General features: G+C 48.4%; 1 protein-coding gene across 1 annotated transcript; it reads right to left on the bottom strand.

Moving 5' to 3' along the window:
- Positions 1-12415: 12415 nt before the first annotated feature.
- LOC138300635 (transcription factor HES-5-like) lies at positions 12416-16941 on the bottom strand. Its single transcript, XM_069240248.1, has 3 exons — positions 16826-16941; positions 16384-16564; positions 12416-16015 (listed from the first exon to the last, which is right to left on the bottom strand). Exons 1-3 carry the CDS (start codon positions 16886-16888, stop codon positions 15795-15797), a joined length of 465 nt encoding a protein of 154 aa, XP_069096349.1. The 5' UTR covers positions 16889-16941; the 3' UTR covers positions 12416-15794.
- Positions 16942-25681: the final 8740 nt, after the last annotated feature.

Below are 25681 nucleotides of genomic sequence, written 5' to 3'. Positions count from 1 at the left end.
CAAGGTACGACTGGCACCCCTCCTAGGTTGGGAGGCCATCCCCAGCAGAGCCTCCGCGGTCTTCCTACTCCCGCAGCGGATGTCCTCCCACCTCTTGCGGCAGTGGGTGCCCCTTCTGGTGTGGACCCCCAGGGCCCGGACGTCCTTGGCGATGGCACGCCAAATGTCAATCTTCTGATGGGCGCTGACCTATGTGACATGTACAGGGGGGGAAGAGAAACATCATCACTTTTCTGCATGCTCGATGTGAGTGGCCCCCGCTCCCCAACCTTGCCATGTGGCACATGCTCTCATCTGTCGTGCCATGCATTCGTCATTCGCTGCCCTCCCCTCCATCGTACATCCTCCCCACTCAGGCCAGGCATTGGGCACTATGCATTGCCCCCGTGTACTCACCTGTTGGTCTGGAGGCCCGTAGAGTAGCGCATACTGGGGGAGGACCCCGTCCACGAGCTTCTCCAACTCCTCGGAACTGAAGGCGGGGGCCCTTTCCCCAGTCGCAGCAGCCATTGTCACTTCCAGACCGAGGTCACAGCAGCACTTGCAGTATAGGTCCTCTCCTGTGGATGCTCAGGTCTCGTGTGGTCAAGCAGAGAGAAAATGGCGGTTACGGCCGCGGCGGTGCGTGCCGCGGCGGTGCGTACCGCGGCGGTGCGTACCGCGACGGCCGGCGCTCCCCGCCATTGGCTCCTGAAACCCATAGGGTTCAATGTTGTCCAATGTGGCTTTGCGCCGCGGACTGCGACCGCCTACCGCCACGGTGTGCCACGCTTGCGCAATTACCTCACTTCACATTGTCACACTTCACAGGTCAGGCAGCCGCCATTTCAAGGGCCCACATGGCTTCATTCCTACTGCGTCACACATGGCTAGGCCTTGCACCGACAATCATACTAGCCATTCAATCCCGAGAGATACGTGTACTGGGCATGCTGTGGGCACTTACCTGTGGGTTGCTTGACTCTGTGCTCCATGTTGTCCTTCCTAGGCATCGTCCGCTGGGACTTGCGAGGAGACGGAGGAATCTTCCCGTGTACAGACCGCTGGTGGACCTGTCAACAATGGAAGAAAGACACGTCATACTCACCTACAGACTCAACCGTGCCACTATACAGGAACTGTGTGGCCAGCTGGAGCCAGACCTGATGTCACCCATCCGCCAACCCACAGAGATTCCGCCTCTAGTGCAGGTGCTGTCAGTACTGCATTTTTTGGCAAGTGGATCCTTTCAAACTACCGTGGCCATTTCATCTGGGATGTCTCAGCCTATGTTTTCAAAGGTGTTGTCCAGAGTGTTGTCTGCCCTGATGAAATACATGCGGAGCTACATCATTTTCCCTGAGGTGGGTGACTTGCCTACAGTGAAGGGTGATTTCTATGCCCTTGGACACATTCCCAATATCATTGGTGCCATTGATGGTACCCATGTGGCTTTGGTTCCCCCAAAAGACGATGAGCAGGTGTACAGGAACCGTAAAAATTATCATTCGATGAATGTCCAGGTGGATCCCTAATGTACTCACCAAGGAAGGTGTGTCATATCATCGTGGCCTGCTGCATGCTTCACAACCTGGCTTTGCGACGCCAGGTGCCTTTCCTGCAGGAGGATGGTCCAGATGTTGGTGTTGTGGCCGCTGTGGAGCCTGTGGAGAGTGAAGAGGAGGAAGACGAAGAGGACGACACAGACCACAGGGACAGAGTGATACTGCAGTATTTCCAGACACACATGTAATAATCTACTCCAGCATTGTATTATATCTGTAACTGTAGTGGCTCTCTACTGTCTGACCTTTCACCCCAATGTATGGTAACTTAGTTGTGTATATCACTTCCTATTTCAGTGATCTGATCCCCACGGAGTGCCCTCTGTTTTTTTTCCCCATGGACTACCGCTGTGTGACACTGGTATGTTGTCATCACAATGTAACTAGAAATGTTTTGTTGGTTATATCGAATACATTTGGTTTAAATAGATAGCAGAATCCAGTTGGTTAATGTGCAATAATTGTGTTTATTGAAGTTTTAAAATAGGTGTATGGTTCAAACAGGGTGATGGTGGAGGCATGTCCATGGCAGTGTCCAGACTGTCGTTCCTACAGGTCCATTGTCCATATGCCTGTGGAAGGTGGAGCAGGGGCAGTTCAAGGTTGGACAGGGTAAAGAAGTGGGACAGTGGGATGACATCCGGGGTTTTCCGTGCATGGCGGGGGTCTTGACATCCTACTCTGTCTTCTTCCTCGATCTCAGGCCTTTCTTGCGGGGTGGCTCTTGTTCTGCAGGGGGTGGGGTCCGGGAGGGCCGTTGCTGTTGTGTCGGGGCCTCCTGACCACTAGCGCCGGCGGAGGTGGTGGGCTGTTCTTCCTCCATGCTAGTGGCACGGGCCCTTTGGGGGGCCACATGGTCCCGCCATGTGGTGACAATCTGGTTGAGTGCCACCACGATTGTACCCATTGCGGAACTGATGGTGCGCAGTTCTTCCCGGAACCCCATGTACTGGCCCTCCTGCATGGCCTGGATCTCCTGGAACCTGGCCAGGACCGTCGCCATCATCTCTTGGGAGTGGTGGTACGCTCCCATGATGGTGGTGAGGGCCTCTTGGACAGTGGGTTCCCTAGGCCTGTCCTCCCTCTGTCGCACAGCAGCCCTCCCAGTTCCTCTGTGTTCCTGGGCCTCTGTCCCCTGGACGGTGTGCCCACTACCAGTGCCCCCAGGTCCCTGTTGTTGTTGGGGTTGTGGGTTACCCTGGGTGCCCTGTACTGGTAGACACACCGCTGCTTGACCTGTCCTGGAGACAGAAGCATGGGCCCGCTGGGTGGGTGCTGGTGTTCCCTGAGGGGGGTAGGTCTGCTGTGGCCTGGGGCTGACTGAGGGTAACCGACTGTCCAGAGGTCCCCGATGGTCCGGGCTGGTCATCAGGTTCTAGGTCGACAGAGCTGCTGTCATCACTGGGGGCCTGTTCTGGGGGTGGGATGGACAAATCTGGACCCTCCTGGCCGGTGTGTTGGCGTTCGGGCCCTGCAGGGGTAAAAGAATATGGTTATTGATTTTGTGTGTGCCGTGGCGTGCGATTTGTGGGTGCCCTTGTCCCCCAGTGCTGGCAGTCCCATGTGGGAAGATTTGTGAGGGTGGTTTGGGGAGGGATGGGTATGTGCAGTGGTCATGCTTAGGTGATGGGTGTCCATGGTTTGTGTTGGCATTCAGGGGTTTGGGTTGGGTTGGGTGGGTTGTGCTGGTGAGACATTAGCAGGGAGGATATGTGCTGGGGGGTTGGGGGTGAGGGTGGGGGTGTGAGTTGGCATGCTGGTGGTTGGGGGGGGGTGAAGTAGTTGAGATTCGACTTACCAGAGTCCATTCCTCCGCCTACTCCAGCGAGGCCCTCAGGATGCAGGATGTTCAAGACCTCTTGCTCCCATGCTGTGAATTCGGGTGGAGTGGGCGAGGGTCCGCCGCCAGTCTTCTGCACAGCGATGTTGTATCTTGACACCATCGACTGCACCTTCCCCCGTAGGTCATTCCAGCGCTTTCGGATGTCTTCCCGATTTCTGGGATGCTGTCCCACAGCGTTGACCCTGTCGACGATCCTTTGCCATAGCTCCGCCTTCCTGGCTATTGTGGTGTGCTGCACCTGTGTGCCGAAGAGCTGGGGCTCTACCCTGATTATTTCCTCAACCATGACCCTGAGTTCTTGGTCCGAGAACCTGGGGTGTCTTTGGGGTGCCATGGGGTGGTGTGGATGAGGTGTGGGGTGGTGTTTGTGGTGATGAGTGTAGTGGTGTGTGGTGTTTTGTGCGTAGATGTGGTGTGGGTGATGATGTTGGGTTCCTGTGTGTGTTGTGGTTTGCGTTCCCTGTGCTCTCTCTCTGTGTATTGCGCCGTGTCTCTGAATTTCGCTTTGTGGGGGTTTGTGGGTGATGTGGGTGTGTGTTTTATATGGTGATGGGTGTGTGGGAGTGGTGTTTGTATGTGTATCAGGTGTGTGTATTTGGAATTGTCCAATGTGGCTGTGTTTTGTAAATGTGTGTGTATTTTGAGCGCAGCGGTGTGCACCGCCAATGGAATACCGCGGTTGAAAGACCGCCGCGTGGATTCGTGGGTCGTAATGGCATGGGCGTGTTTGTGTTGGCGTGACGGTGGAGGTTTGGTCATCTCCAGCTTATCGCTGACTGCTGATGAGGCGGGCTTCAGTGGATGTCGGGTTTTTGGCGGTTTGGCAGTTGTGGGTCAGAATGACTGTGGCGGTTTGCCGCGGCGGGATGATGGCGGTCTTCTGACCGGCGGTTTGTGCCTTTTACCGCCAGGGTCAGAATGACCCCCATAGAGCCTTAAACTGGATTCTTTTTTCCACTGGAAGCCAGTGTAGGGATGAGATTGCGACCCGTATAGAGTGAAGTTTAGGAGTGTTTAAAAGTAGACGAGCGGCTGCATTTTGTACCCTCTGCAGCCTCTGGATCACATATCTTGGGGCTCCCACAAACAATGCATTGCCATAATCCAGACGGGAGCCAATCAATGCCTGGATAACCAGTCTCCTGGCAAGTAATGGAAGTATTATTAGAACCTTCCTCAAGGTTCTAAGTAGAGCAAAGGAGGTTCCAGCTATTCTCTTGGCATGTTGTAACATTGAAAGTTGAGGATCTAACCACACCCCAAGACTTTTAATGAGACATTTAGGGGGCGGGAGAGTGAGTGCTCCAATTGAAGTGCTTGGACTGGTGGTGGATGCTTTTGGTAGCCCAAAGAACATGACTTCTGTCTTATCATCATTAAGTTTTAATTTACTTCCTGACATCCATGTAGCAACTGCTTTCAGACACGGACCCAAAGCTGTCCCCATGTCTGGAAGATCATTAGAAAGGGAGACAATCAGTTGAGTGTCATCTGCGTAAGACACCAACTTCAGTCCAAATGATTCGATGATTTCTGCTAGAGGACGCATATAGACATTAAAAAGTAGTGGACTCAAAGCAGACCCCTGTGGAACTCCACAGTTGCTAAGGATACGTCTGGAAGTACAAGATCTATCTAGGACCTGGAAGGATCTTCCATAAATGAACGAAATAATCCACTCCAGTGCGACTCCCGAGATGCCACATCCTTGTAATCTGTCTTTAAGAGTATTCAGATCAACAGTGTCAAACGCTGCACTCAGATCTAATAAGATGATGGCGGTTTCCATTCCTTTGTCCATCCTCTTTTTCGCTTCTTCTGTGATCGCAACCAAAGCAGTTTCCGTCCCATGCCGTGGTCTAAAACCCATCTGGGTGGGATGTAGAAGCTTTTTTTCTTCCAGAAAAGTAGATAACTGAGTGTGTATGAACTTTTCTGTTATTTTGGCCATTATAGGTAGCAAGGAAATCAGTCTATAATTGGACAATATTTTAGAGTCCAGATTAGTTTTTTTCAGGAGAGGCTTAACAATCGCCACTTTCCAAGAGTCGGGTACAATGCCTGAGTGGAACATGTTGTAATTGGGTTGGATGCCTCAATAAAACAATAATAATAAAATAAAAAAACACAGTCAAACGCAGAAAAGAGATCCATTAATGATGTAGGGATGCTCCCCCGCCTAGTCACAGTAAATTTACTAATAATTAGATATACGTTTAGGGCCTTATCAATATATATTTTTCCTTGTCTAAAACTATACTGGATGTCAGAAAGGATCTGATTGTGCTCAATCCACGTTTGAAGATGAGCTGGCCCTTTAAACAATGTTAACATTTGAGTTCAGTAATTACACTGCACTATAACATTTTGGCTCTGGCTTAACTTCTTTTTTTTAAATAGGAATAATCACTGAATGCGACCACGAGGAGGGTATCCTAGTTTTGACTACAGCATTCAAATACACAGGGAGCGGAGGTTCACACAAATTAGTATTCATCTTAAATAAATCAGGGTGAACAGGATCAGTCCCGGGAGCCTTATCTAACCAAGGGTATCCTTGATTTCCCTTAATTCGAATCGTAGGTTGGAATAGTCTGAATTAGTAAAATACTCTGTACTCACTCCCTAAGGACCCATAGAGCCATAAATACCTCCAAAATGAGACACCTAACTTTCCAGAGCAAATAAATCGTGGATTGCAGGCAAATCATTGCTAGAAAAAACAGGACGGTTAACAATTTCCAAGAATTTAGCACTACAGTTCACGTAGCACACATAAGCCAGTCTTCCCAAGTTTCCTGGAGCAGAGCTTCCTTGGTCACTCTAGCTGCCACTCTCAGCCTGGAATTAAGGGTCTGTACCAATTCGTGATGAGATCTCGGACTGCCCTGATAAAACTATTGAGGAGAAGACATATGTCTGCCATCCCCCTGACATTTAAGCATGAAACTTCCTGTCGAATATATATCAGAAAATGGAGCCACCAGGTGCTATATTGTCAAATCTAGAGATAGGCATGCCACAAAGTCCCCATAACCATTCTTAACCAGCCCAGTTAAAAAAGAGGGCAGGGAGAGAGGAGAAGTTGGAGACCCTCTTCCAACTAATCCTTCTCCCCCAAAAAGCAGCAGTTGTCACCTAATTCCCACTCAGAAACGCATGGCGAACAGAAGCTCTTACAATGTCCCAACTTACAGAAACCGCAGTTGGGTTGTGATTGCTCCAAGCCTGACCAGTGATAGCATACGTAGAAACTAATGAACATAGTAGGCCAAGAGAAAAACCTAATCAATAATAATATCCACCCCCCTCTTCCTATGTATGTTGGACCAAAATATTTATAGAGGTCTTCCTCAAGTCCTCTTCTGCCAAAAGATAAATTAAAATCACACTTGATGTCATTCAACAACTCTCCCTGCGGCTTGTGCTCAAAATGTAGAGAGTGACTCTCCCCCTTAATATACTAGCCAACCCACAGTTCTTAACACACAAGTGCAAATTAAAGACACCCAGAATAACCACTGGGATGGATGGGTTAGTCTCTGATCTCTATCAGTCTAAAAAGGCCGGTAAGCCCGCCAGCTGAGCTGAGGTCTCTGTAGACCAGTGGTTCCCAACCTGTGGTCCGCGGACCCCTGGGGGTCCACGAAGCCTCCTCAAGGGGTCCGCGGCTGCTTACAAAATTAAATAATATTAACAGATTAGGTCCTCAGCTTTCAGTAATGACCCTCTGGGGGGTCCCCAGATTCCAAAAATGATTCATTGGGGGTCCCCGGGTTCCAGTAATGATAAAGTGGGGGTCCACGGAAGTCAAAAGGTTGGAAACCACTGCTGTAGACCATAAGGTATAAAAATTCAGCAAAAGAATACTTTTAGAATTAGGGAATGAAAGCTACACACCCAACAGGTAAACACAACCTGCGTCATAATAAATAGTGGTGCATCCTAGCTCATGGGACATTAATGTGGCCAGGCCATTCCTTGCCCTTCCACACGGGCAGGGGATAGCAGGGAGGAAAAAAGAGGTATAGCCCTCAATCAAAACCACAGTGGAGAAATCCCAGGTTTTAAGACAGCACAGAAAGCTGAAGTTCTTTTCAAATTTTGCCCATGATGGATCATTCAATTTACTCAGTGCTGCAGCGATGTTCCAGTTTACCATGTTAGCACTTGCAGCCTTATGTCCTGCACATATTGTAGAGGCCTAGTTCAGAATATAAATATTCAGTGGACTAGGACCCAAGTGGGCAATGTGAGCCAATCTACCCCTTCAAGAGTACTCAATGCAGAAAACCTATTTGCAGTTGGTACTGCTGAGAGGTCCATAATAGGACCTGCAACTGCTTGCTGAGTTGTCAGATTAGGAACTGTATGCCTAGATGGAGGGGAAAAACATTTAGATGGGTGAACAGAATTTTAGTGCCCACTGCAGGAGACTGTGCTAATCTGTGAACCAAGTAGCCAGACAACTCTCTATTGTCAAAGTTCACCACCACACAGTCCCTGTTCACCCTTAAGACATGAGTCTATCCATCTCACCCTCTTAGCTATCAATATGTGTCTGAATGGTAGGGTGCCATCAAGATTTTGTGCACTACACAAATGGACCACTTCTTTAATGAGTTGTCCAAAGAGTATGCACCCCTTGTGTTGTTTTGGGTGTATTATACGGTATGGTTGTGAAGCCTTAATGTGGAATACACCCCCAAAAACGGCCTTGGGTCTGGTTAGGCTCATTTGAACAACCTTAAGATCAACCCTGGATAGCTATGACTTTCAAGCAGCAAGACTTGGACAAAGGAAATTAGTGTAAAGCAATAAACAGCACCAAACAACCAAATAAGACAACCACACTACATGAAATAAACACATCATCAATTTATAAAGTGCCTTTTATTGTTATAATTTTTTAGAGTGCAAGATGAGCAAAATCCACCAAAGAGTTCCGGAGATATGAATTTTCACAGATTTTATCACTTTTAGCTTCAACCACAAACAAGCGTTGGCCACCAAAATGTTTGGAAACTTTTTAAAAGTCTGTGTATCTAAGTTTGGCTTCTCCAGCCGTGCCAGGGGGACCAAATCCAACAACATCAAGGTCTGGGGTGTCAATGGGGTACAGTTCGGTAATTATCACTATATAGCACAACCTCCATAAGCTTTAATGGCGTGGGCCTTATGCTGGGGATGTAGGATTAAAACTTGCTCAAAGATGCTCCGTTTGATGTGCGGTCAACGGGGGTGCCTTTGTGGTGGGTGATTGTTTGGTCCATGGGTGATGTGGGGAGGCCTTGGCCATAGAAGTCGGGGGTCCCATGAAGTCCTCCTCAAGGCAGTAAAATGCCAGCTGCGGCTGCAGAGTGGTTGGAGCAAAATCCTTTAGTGGAGGCTAGTGTCTCTCTTGGGCGGCCATTCTGGACTTTGACGAAACTCTCAGGTCCGGATGACTCAGGTGCAACTTTTGACCATTGAGAATCAGTCTCTTAGGGCATCCAGTGGCAGTCAGCAGTGAGTTTGCAGATGTGGCTACCAACTTGCCGGTTTGGGATTCTTCAGCTCTTTTGTCCCTGAAGCTGGTACCAGGGGATCAGCAAACTGATTCTTTAAGTCACTGCTTTGGTCTCGGACAGGGGCACAACTTTTCCCCATGCCTGAAACCACAGTACAGTCCTTGCTTTGTTAGACCAAGGTGCAGCAGATGCAGTCAAGCAGACAGCGCAGCATCTCTTTTTGAGGTCAAGAGGTCAGCAGGGCAGTCCTTCACCTCTTAACCAGTCAGGGACACGGTTGTCAGCAAACAAAGCAAACATGACTGGTTTCTCAGAGTCAAAGGAATGAGGTTCACTCATAGGGAATTGCCCATTATTTGAGAGACCCTTTCATCCATTTTTATGTCTTTCCCGATATGCGTAGGACAAATGGGATTAGCAAAACAATTGATGACTGCCACGGGGGCGTTTGAAGCATTGCTATCAATTTTACCTCCATTGAACAAGGGGCAACTTTTTGTCACTGGTGTCTCTCATATGCTGTGGGTACCCATTATGTCCAAAAATACATACAGTATGCCAGTGTCAGAATTTTGTGATTAAAGCTGTCCATCGACCATTTGTGACATGTATTAAAAAAATTATCTACCCTATAGCAGAGCCAGCATTTTGTCTTGGTTATAACCTCCCATAGGCAACAGTTATAAAATATGCCAGAATCAGCAATTTTCCATATGTATCCTAAATACCAAGAATAACGTCTTGTATGCCAGCCCCAGTATTTTTCAACAGTTGTCCATTATGCTAAGAATTAACTCCAATATATCAGTGCCAATATTTTGTCACAGTTGCTTGTCATGCTATGCATTGCCTCCTGTATGGCACACCAGTGTCTTTTTATGAGTGCCTCTATAAGCTAAGAATTATCTTCAATGTGCCAGGGCCAATGAAAGATTTTCAGGCACATCATTGCATTCGTAATCATGCTCACTAACATTTCCTTTCCCTTCCCCACTCACTCACACTCCTTCATTCATGCTAACTTGCACTCATTCACACTCACTCTATTTCACTCACTCTTCTCATTCTTGTTCATATATTATACTTGCTTCCATTCATTCTTACTTCAATCCATTAATGTTCACTTACTTTCACTTATTCTCACTCTCTGACTCATTTATCCACACTCATTCACATTCAATCTTCTCTTCACTGACATACTTACTCACATGCACCAACTCTCACATATTCTCAGTCACACTGGCTCACTCATTCTCATTCATGGTTGCACTCACTCATTGTCACTCACTCTCAGTCTCACTCACCAATTTATACACTCCTTCACACACAATCTTAGTGGTAAAAACTCAACCAGTCCCCCTTGTTCTCAGTCTCACTTGGACTCACTGACTCTGACTCACTCATGCTCCCTTACCGGCAGCCAGTCTCATCCCTCTCAGTATCAGATGCATACTTTCACTCACTCACTTTCACTCACACACACATGCTCGCACATACAGACACACACACACATATGCACACTGTGTCTTTCACACAAACTCTCACCTGCAAGCACACATACAGCATACATTTATAAGCATTTCTAAATGCCTCAGCTGCCAGTAAAAGTCTTGTTGCGCCTCCTGCTGCTCCATGTTTTATTACATTCATAATTAATAATAAATCATTATACACCATTAGTGTAATAACAAAAATGGGTAGATAGAAAGGAGAGGGGAGCCTGGTGAGCACAAGATATGCTTGTGCTCTTGTGCTCTTGGTACTGATGATGGTACATCTGAGGCCAAGGATCGAAGAGTCGGAGGTAAGGGCAGGCTGGGGGTCACAGCGGCGACCCCTTGCAGCCCCTATATAATGCCCATACACTGGTGTGGCACAGAGATGGTTGGACTGCCAAGTATATGAAATCTAGTCTTGACGTAGTCCCCTCTTTGCCCTATGGACAATCTAAACCCAACTTATGCACAACCCCAGAAGATGGTACACCCCCCCTCCCCCCCCCACCATCCCTACCTTTTCTTAAGGTAGGGCGTTAGCAAGACCTTTTCGCCTTACCAAAATTACACATGTAATATACATACTTATGGGGCTTTTAAGCATGCCTCTACATCCATTGGTCTACAGCTGTGCTATTCACATATTTATTTTGCACCCTACAGGATACAGCATGAGGCAGTGGGTTTAGCCACTTGTTAACCTCATTGTGAGTGGCAGCATTCTGCTCCTTCACACAGGGCATATCTGCAGAAAAAGTAGTTTCCTTCAGTGCCAGGAATTATGACAATGTGTTCTTTTTTAGCCTGGAAGATACTTATGGTTTTTTATTATTTATTTTGGTGGGGGCACCACAGAGCCCCTAACATTGAAGTATTACAAAAGCTGTGGTAAAATAAACCAAGCATTGGCAAAGCCAATATTTTGACAACCAAACCCAGATCAATTGTGTTTACAGGCACTTTTTCTGTTCGTTAGTTCGATAGTATTACCTGAGTGTTGGAGTAAGTTGGTGGAGTGATTTGTCTCTGTTGATCATGTCAGGGCAGTTTTTCTGCTATGGTAGGATGAGAATATTTCATATTAAATAGTTGCTTGGGGAACTTCACATCTCAATTTTTGTGATGTTAAACTACTTTCAGAAGAATGTTTTGTTTCAGTGAGGGCCAGGGTTGGGCTTTAAGCTCAACATTTTTTTGACAAAGCACAAAAGCTTAAGCCTCTGATGCCCCGTTCACTAATCCTAGCGTACAACATAATAAAGTGTGGTGGGGTGTAAGCTGGGAGGTCTACAGCTGATTGGCTGAAACCATCTAGCCGTATAGTTCATGCATATGAGTACCTATTCCTATACGGTTGGGTCACTATATTGCTATGGTCCACTGTCTGTGACAAACTTATACTGAAAATGCCATGTGCCACCCACACCTCTGACAGCTCTGGGCATCCTCACTGCCCATCTCCTCTGCTGCCAGAATTTAATGGCGTTTGAAAGCTGGACTCAGAGTACCATGGGAAGTGCAAGAGTGTGAAACCTCCCATTTCAGAAACACACTTTCACTCGATCTCATTCTACATCAACATGTCTAAGCCCACCCTCTCTGCTTAGTGAGTGAAGCCATTTTACCCATTTCCCATGGAGACCTGCTAGTGTGACAAGGCTCCCAATTTCATTCTAGTGCCTAGAACCAATCCTGCCTGCACATGACGTCAAGTGTAATGTCTCACGCAGCTCTGCCACTCACCGTAGCACACATTTTAGATATTTACTACAGAGTGTTATGTTTAGACCCTGTGGAAATCAGGCCGCCAGTGATGTGCTTAAAAATGTACTGTATTATTAATTCGAACAAATATCACAATTGCACAACATTTGAGAATTGTGCCACCTGCAAATGGCTGTTTCACGTCCAACTGTGGTAAGAGAAGTGATTGACAATGTTCCCAGCCCTTGCAGTCTATGGTGGAAACATCTTCCTTCAGAGCAACTTTCATCCATCAAAGGAAAACAGAAAGAACAGCAATTGATGTTTAATGCAATTTTATTGAGTTCTGCATGTTTACTTAAACAAGGTCTCATCACTGCAGAGTGCAACAAGTCCCTTCATAAAGCAGGAACAGTGAAGAATCACGTGACAGATACAAAATGTTACAATAAATGTCACAACTGAGACAGGAGGATACACACAAGACAGTCTTAGATCTGAGACAATTAATGTATTTATCACAGGAGCTAAATCTTGGGTTTCATTCTGTAACTGAATGAGTTTTCACTGATAATCGCAGCCCTACAAATATTGTAGAAGACTCGGAAGTAGAAGATACTCGGTCACTGAGGTACAAATCTATAGCAGGGAATTCACCACACTGGATATCTTTATAAAAGAGAACAGGGCATTGTGTAACCTACACATATAGCACGAAGATTTCTTCTAAAATGAAGACTCGTTACTAGTGATTACTGTTACTCCTTTTCATTCATCAACAATGAATATTACACTTTGGAGGGTACAGAATTAATGTGCACATTGCAACATACACTTTTCAGAGATAATCCACAAATCTCCAAAAGAACAGAAAAACAATTTACCTTCACAGAAGGCAGGAGATTTAACTGAAGAATTTCCAATTGAAAATACAGATATATCAACATTGATAGTTAATAGGCAAATAATGTGCATTTTTTTAGAAAGCCTTAAATACATCACTTTAACTCATCACAGAGAATTCAGATTTTTCTGAAAGCACAGAAGCATACTTTGCCTACACAGAAGGTAGTAGGCTTTCATAATAATTTGCAATAGAAAATACTACCTATCAAAATTGATACAAAAGAGGCGAGGAGCCGTCGTCACTCCAAACAATCTCAGTTTCTCCCAAAGAAACAGTTAAAAATACTTCGCAATTGAAGGCACGTCTTATTAATGACTTTAGTTCATTCCCTTCAAAAAAGGTATATATTAAAAAGTATTAGAGGTGCTGGCAATGTTTAACAAATTCATGTTCACACAATATTTACATACTGTGTAATCTAAATTGTATTTAGCCAACATTTATCCTAAACAGGTATAACTTTCAAAGTGTCCACCCAGAGTATGGATTTAACAAACACTGTCCATCCGACACAGATATAATAATTACACATTGTCCATCCTATAAGGATGTAATAGCTACACTGCCCATCCTGTGGGGATATAATATTCATACACTCTCAATCCCAAAAGGATATAATATTCACACTGACCCTCCTGAGAGTGGATTTAACATCCAAACACTGTCCATCCTAAACGGATATAATATTTTCACATTGTTCATCCTTTAAGGATTTATTAGCTGCACTGCCCATTCAATGGGGATATTATATTCATATACTGTCCATCCTAAGAGGATATATAGTATTCTCACTTTCCACCAAGAGTGTGGATTTAACATTCAAACACTGCCCATCAAACATGGACATAATAATTACACACCACCCACCCTACGCGGATGTAATAGTCACCCTTCTCACACTGTGTGGATATAATATTCACACACTGTCCATTTTAGGAGGGTACAGCGGTCACACACTGCTCACCCCGTATGGATGTACTATTGAAATACTGCCCCCTCCTGCGAGCATACAGGGAGTGCAGAATTATTAGGCAAATGAGTATTTTGACCACATCATCCTCTTTATGCATGTTGTCTTACTCCAAGCTGTATAGGCTCGAAAGCCTACTACCAATTAAGCATATTAGGTGATGTGCATCTCTGTAATGAGAAGGGGTGTGGTCTAATGACATCAACACCCTATATCAGGTGTGCATAATTATTAGGCAACTTCCTTTCCTTTGGCAAAATGGGTCAAAAGAAGGTCTTGACAGGCTCAGAAAAGTCAAAAATAGTGAGATATCTTGCAGAGGGATGCAGCACTCTTAAAATTGCAAAGCTTCTGAAGCGTGATCATCGAACAATCAAGCGTTTCATTCAAAATAGTCAACAGGGTCGCAAGAAGCGTGTGGAAAAACCAAGGCGCAAAATAACTGCCCATGAACTGAGAAAAGTCAAGCGTGCAGCTGCCACGATGCCACTTGCCACCAGTTTGGCCATATTTCAGAGCTGCAACATCACTGGAGTGCCCAAAAGCACAAGGTGTGCAATACTCAGAGACATGGCCAAGGTAAGAAAGGCTGAAAGACGACCACCACTGAACAAGACACACAAGCTGAAACGTCAAGACTGGGCCAAGAAATATCTCAAGACTGATTTTTCTAAGGTTTTATGGACTGATGAAATGAGAGTGAGTCTTGATGGGCCAGATGGATGGGCCCGTGGCTGGATTGGTAAAGGGCAGAGAGCTCCAGTCCGACTCAGACGCCAGCAAGGTGGAGGTGGAGTACTGGTTTGGGCTGGTATCATCAAAGATGAGCTTGTGGGGCCTTTTCGGGTTGAGGATGGAGTCAAGCTCAACTCCCAGTCCTACTGCCAGTTCCTGGAAGACACCTTCTTCAAGCAGTGGTACAGGAAGAAGTCTGCATCCTTCAAGAAAAACATGATTTTCATGCAGGACAATGCTCCATCACACGCGTCCAAGTACTCCACAGCGTGGCTGGCAAGAAAGGGTATAAAAGAAGGAAATCTAATGACATGGCCTCCTTGTTCACCTGATCTGAACCCCATTGAGAACCTGTGGTCCATCATCAAATGTGAGATTTACAAGGAGGGAAAACAGTACACCTCTCTGAACAGTGTCTGGGAGGCTGTGGTTGCTGCTGCACGCAATGTTGATGGTGAACAGATCAAAACACTGACAGAATCCATGGATGGCAGGCTTTTGAGTGTCCTTGCAAAGAAAGGTGGCTATATTGGTCACTGATTTGTTTTTGTTTTGTTTTTGAATGTCAGAAATGTATATTTGTGAATGTTGAGATGTTATATTGGTTTCACTGGTAATAATAAATAATTGAAATGGGTATATATTTTTTTTTGTTAAGTTGCCTAATAATTATGCACAGTAATAGTCACCTGCACACACAGATATCCCCCTAACATAGCTAAAACTAAAAACAAACTAAAAACTACTTCCAAAAATATTCAGCTTTGATATTAATTAGTTTTTTGGGTTCATTGAGAACATGGTTGTTGTTCAATAATAAAATTAATCCTCAAAAATACAACTTGCCTAATAATTCTGCACTCCCTGTATAATATTCACTTTGTCCATCCTGTGAGGATATAACATTCACTCACTGTCCGTCCTATGAGGACATACACTCACTCTTCACTTCGCTCCTTGAGGTGCAGTAAACGCCCCCCTGCACAGCAGGGCCAGCTTCAGACACAAGGATGAATATTCTCCCTTCAGGGAGGATCGAGGCCTCTGAAGAAGTCCGAAGAAAAGTCCAGGCCGCAGTCCCCGCATTACCAGGGTCTCCACGGGGCTCTGGGGCTGTCCTGGGCGGGCTCTTTAGTGCTGCTGGGACAGGACGGAGGCCGAGAAGGACACACAGCCTCTGCTGCAGCCGCAGGTCTATGGAGGGCCCGCAGCAGCTTCAACTGGGTCTCTGTGGGGGCTCCGTGGAGGGAGAGGAAGTGCAGAGAGTCCTGGAGGCACCTGGAGTAACCTTCACTGGAGGCCATGGCTGCAGAGAGAGAGGAGGGGTTACTGCTTGTACATTTTCACAACAGGAAGTGAGTATACAATAGATACTCTCTAATAAAGCTCCCTAGATTGTTTTTGTTTTTCTCGGGTTACTGCAATTGGTTGCCAGGAAGTGCTGATATTCTTCTGTTTGAAACACCAGTTTAATTTAAATAAAATGGCGCTGGAAGTGGAGATTATTAAAAGACATAAGCCTGCACCGAGTACCATCCCAAAGCTACTATCACTAGGTATGTCTCTGCACCGAAATAAACTAACCCATTCACCTTAACCCTCTTCCCCCGCACACAATCACATAACAGCAGAGTGCACCCACTTCACTTTAACCCTTTAGTTACTGCCTCTCACCTGGTGCCGGTGTCTGCAGCCGCCGGGCCAGGTATCTCACGGCCATTTCCAGGATATCCGCTTTCTCGGCTTTGGGCGGAAGTTCCTGTTCCTCAAACTCTCTCCGCAGTAACATCCTCAGCTGCTCAATGCTGCTGTTGATGCGATCTCTCCTCAGCTTCTCCACCACTGGCTTCCTCAGCTGCGGAGACAAAATACGGATTTATTACTGAATTGGAAGAAACTTGTAAACGTGTTTAACCCTTTAAAAGGCAACAGCAGAGCGTACAGTCATAATTTTATGGTAGAAAAGTTCAACTAAATTAAATTAACATAGAACTATGGTAATGTTAAAAGATGATGTAGTATATAAGGCATAATTATCTCCTCCAAACTTCGTATTAGGTTTATATATCAAAAATACGAATACGTAGAACTTAAAATTAATTTCCTGACTTCTTACCTTTCTAATATCTCTCACCTCGCGCTCCTCTTCATATGCCCTCAAGGTGCTGGAAGGCGCCATCTTGCCCGGTCTGGGTGAAGAGCAGGGTCGCTGCAGTGAACCCACAGTGATCTGTATGTGAAGAGCTCGCGCCCTCCTGCCCTATTTATCCCCCTCCGCCTGCAGGGTAATGTGTGGGTCTGGGGCTGGAGAGAGGTTCCCACACTCAGCAGCCAATCAAAGCGCAGCGGGGACAATAGAAGTGTGTCACGCTACAGGGTGGGCGGGGGGACATCTGGGACCCGACACAAAGGATCAGAGTGTGGGAAAGAGCTGCCCCATGAAAGGGATATGAACCAGGCATCTGCCACAAGCTAATCATTTTATAGCATTAAATACGGGTGAGCGCGGCGGCAGCTCTGAAAAGGCATGAATGAGCGGGGCCCAAGACTGAACTGGTTTATGTTGATCATTTTAGTGAAAGTATATTTCTACTCAATTCTGTCTATGTGCACTATGAAGAGCACTCACAATGAAGGCTTCCCTGGTTTGTGATATACCACCAGTCATTAGTGAAGGTCAAAGGGAATGCTGTGTTCAGATCTTGAATTCGTGATTCTCCCCCAGCGTGGCGGGAAAGTTCAACGTGCAGCGTTTTGAGCCTGAGTTACAATAAACAACGCCTCAGTCAATGACGCGTGTAACACCCGCACTGCAGAAACTCCTGTGTGGAACTGTCCAGTGCTGAAAGCGCCCACCCTGGCAGCAGCACTAGATTCAGTCAGGCAGGTAAAGCACTGATGTGGTGTATTTTTCGCTGATGTAATGTAACAGCTCCTTGTCCAGTCCATGGCAGGTACTTCTTGCAACGTTTATAAAATACTGTGATAAAGATGTTGTTGATCTTCAGCCTGGGCTTCCATCTCCACGTGCCTTGGTTCTTTGATTTCAAAGCCTCACGTCTTGTTGTGTAAAGTCTCCATTTTTAACTTGACCTTAAGAGGCCCTCCACACCCGGTGTCACTTTGCTAAAGTATCTGAACATTTACGCATGGGATTATGTTTTTTACCTTTCAATTTTTTAGGTCGAGTGCGCAAGCGCTTGACCGATTGTAAGTATTGGGCGCTTTTAACCACGCACACCTCACGCCCATCACTTTTACTCATTCGTGAGCTTGCGTTTAAAAAATCCATTGATGTCATTGGTAAATGTGAGACCCATTGCAAATGCTTGTAACATATTGAGACCGCTATGCGTTTTTGTGGTTGTTTATAGCACAGCCTGAAATGAGAAAGCACCAGTGCCAGCCCCTCCAGTAGAAACAATCCGGACGAGTTCTCGGGCCCTGACAGGACCAGCGCACTGTGGCCTCCCCGCTCCCCAGATGGCGGCTGCAGATTACCCCAGGGGAGGGTCAGATTCCCTGGAGCCGGGGCCTCTGGTGTGACACACTTCTATTGTATCCTCTGAATGGGATGAATGGGCGACAGTGTGGGAACCGCTGCGAGTCTCCGGCCCCAGACCAGCGTCAGATCACAGTCCTTCTAGCAGACCCAGAGTCCAGGACAAATGTGAGACCGCAGGAGGGAGGGGCGCGGGGGCTCGGAGACAAAAGCCTGTCACCACTGCCTGTTCCTACAGGTGACTGCTGAAGGGGCGCCAGTGAATGGGGGGTGGGGAGCGTGGGCGTGGTGCATGTGAAGAAATACGACCCGAAGCACACAAAACGGCACGTGGGAGCAGCGCCAAGACTCCTCTCGGGGTTGTGGGCGCTATATAAATGTTGCTAATCAATCATTCAATCTATCAGGACACCAGTGTGTGTGGAAGGGTGGGTGAGGCTATGACTGAAAGGTTGGACACTTCATTACGATCACACCTGTATGTAACTGTAAGTTGTCCCGGTGGGGTGGGCTGTGATACACTTAATGGGGCAGCCCCTGCACAGCTTGCCTTATAAGTAGGTGCCACAAGGGACCATCTCTACCCAACCCGTCCCCACAGTTTATTACACCAGAATGTTTCCAGATGGAGGGGCCCGCGGAGAGAGAGACCCGGTCTAGTCTCTCCGCAGGCTCTTTCGGGGCACAGGAAGTGGCACGGAGGCACCCTATTGGTAGTCATGTAAGTGGGGGAGGGTTTTAGGACAGGTTTTAAAAGGGGGGTGGAGGGGTGGGGTCGGCCTCTGTTCCGCGCCGACTGGGGGACATCCACAGGCAGCGCTTGAGGCTCGGGAGGTTTTTCATACATGGGCGTGCGTAGGCAGGGCCCAGGGAACAGGTAGGCGCGTTGCTGGCAGGGTGTGTAGCTGATAGGCCCCCGGGGGGCCTGACAAGGAGCGGTACCGGCCCGCAGGCACCCGCCCGGGTGCTGCATCCATCGGGAGGAGGCAGGCAGCAATTGAAGCACGAGCTGCCACGTGGTGGCAGGCTCGTTGGGCCGCGTAAGCGCGGACCGCCTTGGCACCAGACCGGGCCCCCTTTTTCCAATCTCGGAAAGGGTGTGGGGGAGCACAGGGACCACGCGCTTCAGGGGTAACAGGCCGGGGGGGCCAAAATAAATTAAAAAGGGTGCAAAAAAAATAAATAATAATAATAATAAATAGGGGGGGGGCATATAAATAAATTTAGGCCCGAATATATATAAAAAAAAAAAAATTATATATACAAATAAATACAGGAGTTTTTTATTAGAGGCAGATATACCCCAGGCAGGGCCAGGGGAGGCACAAAAAACCCCCAAAAAAAACGTGAGGAGGCCGCCATGGCAACCAGTCACGATGCAGAGGCAGTGAGGGCCGCGCTCTGCGTTTTGGGTGAGGCAGGCGGGGCTGACTTGCTCAGACCGGGAGTATTAGAACAGGCTTGGGTGGGGATGTCACACCCGACAAGGGCCGCATCCAGCCGGGTAGCGGCGGCAATCGCGGCATGCGAGTCTCAGGATTCGGACGGGGACAGGGACGAAGGCCCCGCGACCTCCGGCATGGAGGCAAGCACGCAGCAAGGGCTCCCCAGCGCGCATAGCCCATTGATGTTTAGCGGGGAAGCGCAAGGCACACAAGATCCGATACCAGGAACCGCAGGCGCAGACAGCGCACCAGTAGGGGCCGCCCCTCATGGCGTGGAGGGACAAACGGCTGACAGGGGAGGGCTGGTGTCACGGGGCGAGGAGACCGAGCAGCCCCAGCCCGGGCCTAGCGGGGAAGCTGCACCGCTAGATTTGTCATACCACAAGGATGAGGGCCACAGCCACGGGGCCCTTGGGGCCCCAGCGAAGAAAAAAGGAAAATACGCGGGAAAAATCAGGGGGGGGCAGCTACAGCCAAGGTACCCCCCGCCAGGCCAGAGGGGCAAAACCCACAGTAGCAGATGAGGCGGGGCCCATAGGGGCCCCTGACCCACTCCTACAGGGGAAATGGGACCAAACAGAGTCCTGGGACCTTGAGGCCAGGATACGAGAACAGCGCAGGGTTGTTTTGGAGACGGAGGCCAGGTGGGCCCAGCTGTGCAGGGACAGGGAAGAGGCGAGCGCACGCAGCGCAGCAGCCACAAGGGCCAGAGAGGTCAGAGAGGATAAGTGGGCGCAACAGCCAGGGGCAGGGGGGGACACCTGGGTTTGGGTTCCGCAGTCAGAAGGGAACCAGAGACAAGAGGCTGGTGCGGCCGAGGGGCAAGTCGGTGCAGGGAACTCTGGTGACCCATACGGTCACGGGGGTAGTAGAAAAACAATGCCAATGGCTGAGGTTGGCAGGAGAAGGGCTACGCCAACTGGGTGCAATACGGCCCAAGCACGTTGGTACGAAGCACTGGAAGGGTCTGCGGCGGCCTTTTCCACCCCGGGGGAGCGCGGGGGCCGCAAAGATGGTGTGCGCCATGCGGGTACGGAGGAGTCGGAGACGGCATCAACCAAAGCAAGAGGTTATGCCCAACACATGGGCTAGTGGGGAGGAGAAGAGGTTTTGGAGCTGGACTATGAGGATGAAGGGGATGAATGGGAAGATGGTGAGATTCGGGATACGGAGGTGCGCGCCATCCCGAGAGGGGGGGGGCGAGGGCACAAGAGCGGCGCAACCTCTACTTTGTTTTCTGCATTTCAGGATACGATCGTAACTGAGGGGCCCACGGGAGGACGACAAGCCGCGCCACGCGGTAGAAATCTGAAGAGAGTCCCGAGGAGCATTGGAGAGAACGTAGGAGGTAAGAAATGGTGGTCAGTGTGGGGCGGGGGGGGAGTGACGCCGAGGGAGGCAAGCACGAGTAGATTTATTGGCGTTGGGGAAGGTTCAGTTTTAGATACACCACCCCCTATCTCCGTACAAGGAACGGTTGAGAACAAAGATAAAGAGGGCACTGGCCCACTAGACACGATTACTACCAGTAAGGTGGCGGGGGCGGATGCAACAACGGAGGAAAAGGAGGGGGGAGGTCACAAGAAACGACTTCCATATATGGGTTTGGCCATGCCACTCGGGTCTCACATATCTGAGAAAACAAAAGCTAGGACATGGAAACACGAATACATGGATGTTTTCAAGCTACTACACAGGGACATACAGGCTAAGGAGGGTTCTAAGGAGGAGGAATGGGAACTGGCGCGCAGGCCCAGGGTTCCCATCACAATGGACAATTGGACGTCCGCCTTTTTGATATTCGCCAGTATATACTGCGAAAAGTATCCGGATAGGGCAATTGCACTTTTTAAATACATGGACATCATTAGAAAGGCACAAATGTATTTCAGAGGTTTTGCATGGCTCAGCTATGATGAGGAGTTTAGAGCCTGGGTGAGTGTAAATCCCGAGAAGCCCTGGGGGGACGTAGATCCAGAGTTATGGATGCAATGGATGGCATCGGCCCAGACAGCGGCTTCCACGGATACGGCAAGCAGTTTACCAGTCTTATATAAGCCCTTTCAGGCACGCCCCATCCTGGGGGGGGCGGGCGCAACCACAACAAATACAGGGTCAACTTCCGGGGCCTGCTGGAACTTTAACAAAGGTTTTTGTTAAAGTGCAGGTTTAAACATGCAGGTGCAGGTTTCAACATGACTGCTCCAAGTGCGGGGGTCGTCATCCAGTCATTCAATGTTTCTCTCTCTCCAGCCCCGCAGAGCAGTGGAGAGCGGCAAGAGGGAGGGTATCACATGGCGCTCCTGCGCCAAAGGGGTCCTACGCCAGTTAGACTGGAAGTTTTGCTGCCTTGGTTGCGCATATATCCTGAAGCGGATAAAGCGCGAATATTAGAGTGGGGTTTTAGGGAAGGTTTTAGAGTAGGTTATCAGGGTCCCTGGGAGAGGAGGTGGGCAGACAATTTGCGGTCTGCCAAAGAACGGCCTCAGATAGTGCGTGACAAATTAGCAAAAGAGGTGGGCCTGGGTAGAATAGCCGGCCCGTTTTTCGAATGGCCAAGCGACTCTCTGATGATATCTCCTTTAGAAGTGGTACCCAAAAAAGTGCAGGGAGAGTTTCGTTTGATTCACCACCCGTCATGGCCCGAAGGCGCGTCAGTTAACGATTTCATTGCACAGGAAGATTCAAAGGTGGTATACGCGTCAGTTGATGATGCAGTGAAGTTAGTACTGAAGTGCGGGCGGAATGCAGCAATGGCAAAATGTGACATTCAATCAGCCTTTAGACTGCTTCCTATCCACCCAGCAGATTTTGATCTTTTGGGCATGCAGCTAGACAGCGCCATATATGTGGACAGGGTTCTGCCCATGGGCTGTGCGATACCCTGCGCGCTTTTTGAGACATTCAGTACTTTTCTACAGTGGGTTTTCGTGAGATCAAGTGGCCATAGGTCAGTGACTCACTATTTGGACGACTTTCTATTTGTGGGAACAGCCACATCAGGGGAGTGTGGGTGGGCGTTAGTCAGTTTCCAGAGGCTAGCGCAGCAGGCAGGAGTACCTTTGGCCCCAGAGAAAACTGAAGGACCACTGCCGATTTTGACCTTTTTGGGCATTGAGCTGGATACAAGAGAGTTGGTTGCCAGATTACCAGCGTCAAAAGTGAAGGAAATGCTGGTTTTCCTGGCAGAAGTGCGTACATTACGAAAAATAGATTTACGGACGGCTCAAAGGCTGTTAGGTTACCTCAATTTTGCGTGTAGGGTAGTAAGGGGTGGTAGGACTTTTTGTAGACGTTTGGGGCTGTCCATGTCAGGTGCAGTGCTTCCACACCATAGAATACGAGTTTCCCTGGCATTACGGGAAGACATCAGAATCTGGGAGATCTTTTTGAAGAAATTCAACGGGGTACCAATGTCTTTTGGCGAGCGGGATATGGTGTGGCAGGTTCAATTTTTTTCTGATGCAGCTGGAGCAACTGGGTTTGGTTTATACTGGGATGGGAGCTGGTGTGCAGAGACATGGCCGGCAAGTTGGTTGCAACAGGGGAGAAGCATCGCTTTCCTGGAGTTTTTTCCCCTACTAGTGGCACTGGCGGTGTGGGGACGGGAGCTAGCTAACAGGATGGTGATATTTCAAATAGACAACATAGCGGTGGTAGAGTTGGTCAACAGGCAGAGAGCGAGGGACCTCAGAGTTTTGCGCTTGTTGCGTCAGTTTATGCTTCAATGTTTATCTCTGAATGTTATCTTTAAAGCTACGCATATACCCGGGGTTCACAACGAGATTGCAGACTCCCTATCTCGTTCACAGTGGCGGCGTTTTCGCGAATTGGCACCAGGAGCGGAACAGAGCAAGACCATGGTCCCGGCAGACATTTGGGAGTGGGTGGCATGATGATCACAGGGCTGGTGGAAATGTCATTAGCGGTATCTACGCAGCGAAATTACAGGCTGGCATGGTTGGAGTTTCAATCTTTTGAGCCATGTGGGGTTAATTTCTGGGTGCAGGGCTTGCGGACGCTAGAAGCACGGGCATTACGTTTTGTGCTTTTTCTGATCAGGGAGGGTTTATCTCCAGCTACAATCGGGGGAAAACTGGCAGGTGTTTCTTTTTATGGGAAACTCTTTTTTGGTTTTGATCCTGCGAGAAATGATTTCTTGGGTAAGATGCTGAAAGGTTGGGGCAGGGTCAGGGCCAGTGGGGATAGACCAGCGAGAGCACCCATCCCATTCGAAATATTGCTGGAACTGTTACAGGTTTTACCAGTTTGTTGCGCGGACGAGTACGATAGTACGATGGGGCTTTGTTTCGTCTATGTATGCTGTGGATGTTCTTTGGTGCCTTTCGAGTGTCTGAATTGTTAGGGGTGGGAAAAGAGATTGGGGTGAGAAGGAAAGAGGTGTGCCTGCATAAGGACAGGCTGGGGATATGGCTTAGGCGGTCAAAGACGGATCAGCTTGGCAAGGGCAAGTGGGTATGGTTCGAAAAAGGGGGCGTGGAGGTGGCATGCCCGGTAGCGGAGTGGATCAGTTTCAAGACAAGATGTTCTAGGGCAGGCGAGTCAGGGGTTTTTATGCATGCATCAGGAAAAAAGCTGACTAGTTATCAGCTGTTACAAGTTATGAGAATGGCACTTGGACGGATAGGGCGGTGTGCCGGGGATTATGGAACGCATTCATTCAGGATTGGCGCAGCGACTGCAGCAGCCCATTTAGGATTGGATTGGGCTAAGATCAAGTCCATAGGGAGATGGAAATCTAGGTGCTGCGAGAGGTATGTCAGGCCTTGAAGAGAACAAGGCGGGGGGGGTTTAGCCCAACAATACAGCCTTTACAGTGTTCTTTCTTTGCAGGATGTGTGGCTGGGCCGCAGGCAGACAAGATGACGACTTGGTTGGTCGGCCATTCGTTCGTTCATTGGGCGGCAAAATTTGCGGAGAAGCAATTTTACGGCAGATCATTGGGACTGCCCAGCAGACACCATGAAGTGCGTTGGTGGGGCAGGAGTGGTATGAGATGGGGCAGCCTGCTACCATTTATCACGGGTAACTTGCCGCAGTGGGGATGTCCGGGCTCTCAATCACGGAGCCATTAAGCAGGCTCAGAAAAAGTTTAATAGAGCCATGAGAGTTTTTTGCTGGGCCCAAGGGATCAAGGTTTTAAGGCACGGGGACATAAAAGAGCAGGAGAAGGCCTTGTTTCGTGATGACAGGGTTCATTTATCACAGATAGGGAATGCGTTCTATATAACAGAGTTGAGGTTGATGTTAGAAAGTGTATGGGGGGTAAATTTGTGGATTAGAGATAAAAAAAATAGGGAAGACGGGAAGTCATGGAAGGGCGCATGCAGAAGCGGGAAAAAAAAAGTGTTTTTTCCTTGGAGTGGGGCAGCAAAACGCCTCATGGGTTTTGCTGGATGGCAGGAGATGGGGGAGGGTGGAGAGCCAGATGCGGGCTTGTCCACCCTTCCAGGGGGAAAAACAAGGAGGTGAAGGATCAGAGCGGGGGTAGGTTATAAGCTAGGAAGGCTTGGGAGGAATAGGGGAGCGTCTACGGTAGGAGAATTGAAGGGAACTATTTGAGGAAAGAATGAAGGCAAAGGAATAGTAAAAGTTAAGGTCTGGTTAAAAGGAGGATATACAGTTAAATGTTAATTGATGTTGTGTTTAAATCCTGTCCTAAATAAATGTCCTTTTACACTAACAACGAGTGTCACTGTATGTATGTCCCGATGCAGGGGCCCGCGGAGAGAGAGACCCGGTCTATTCTCTCCGCGGGCTCTTTCGGGGCACAGGAAGTGGCGCAGAGGCGCCCTATTGGTAGTCAGGTAAGTGGGGGAGGGTTTTAGGACAGGGTTTAAAAGGGGGGTGGAGGGGTGGGGTCGGCCTCTGTTCCGCGCCGACTGGTGGACATCCACAGGCAGTGCTTGACCACCCACCCAGCTTTAAAAGGCAAGGGGTATGGGGGCTATATATATTTTAGGTTAGGTAGAGAAGGCCTTGTTTCGTGATGACGGGGTTCATT

The sequence above is a fragment of the Pleurodeles waltl genome, chromosome 6 (genome assembly GCF_031143425.1).
Source record: "Pleurodeles waltl isolate 20211129_DDA chromosome 6, aPleWal1.hap1.20221129, whole genome shotgun sequence".
NCBI lineage: Eukaryota > Metazoa > Chordata > Amphibia > Caudata > Salamandridae > Pleurodeles > Pleurodeles waltl.
This window is presented reverse-complemented; position numbering and strand designations above follow the sequence as displayed.

Coding starts and splice junctions, on each gene's coding strand:
- LOC138300635 (XM_069240248.1), bottom strand. CDS start 16,888: ATGGCGCCTTCCAGCACCTTGAGGGCATATGAAGAGGAGCGCGAGGTG. Junction 16,565..16,825: donor AGGTGAGAGATATTAGAAAG/GTAAGAAGTCAG, acceptor TTGTCTCCGCAG/CTGAGGAAGCCAGTGGTGGA. Junction 16,016..16,383: donor GCTGCAGACACCGGCACCAG/GTGAGAGGCAGT, acceptor CTCTCTCTGCAG/CCATGGCCTCCAGTGAAGGT.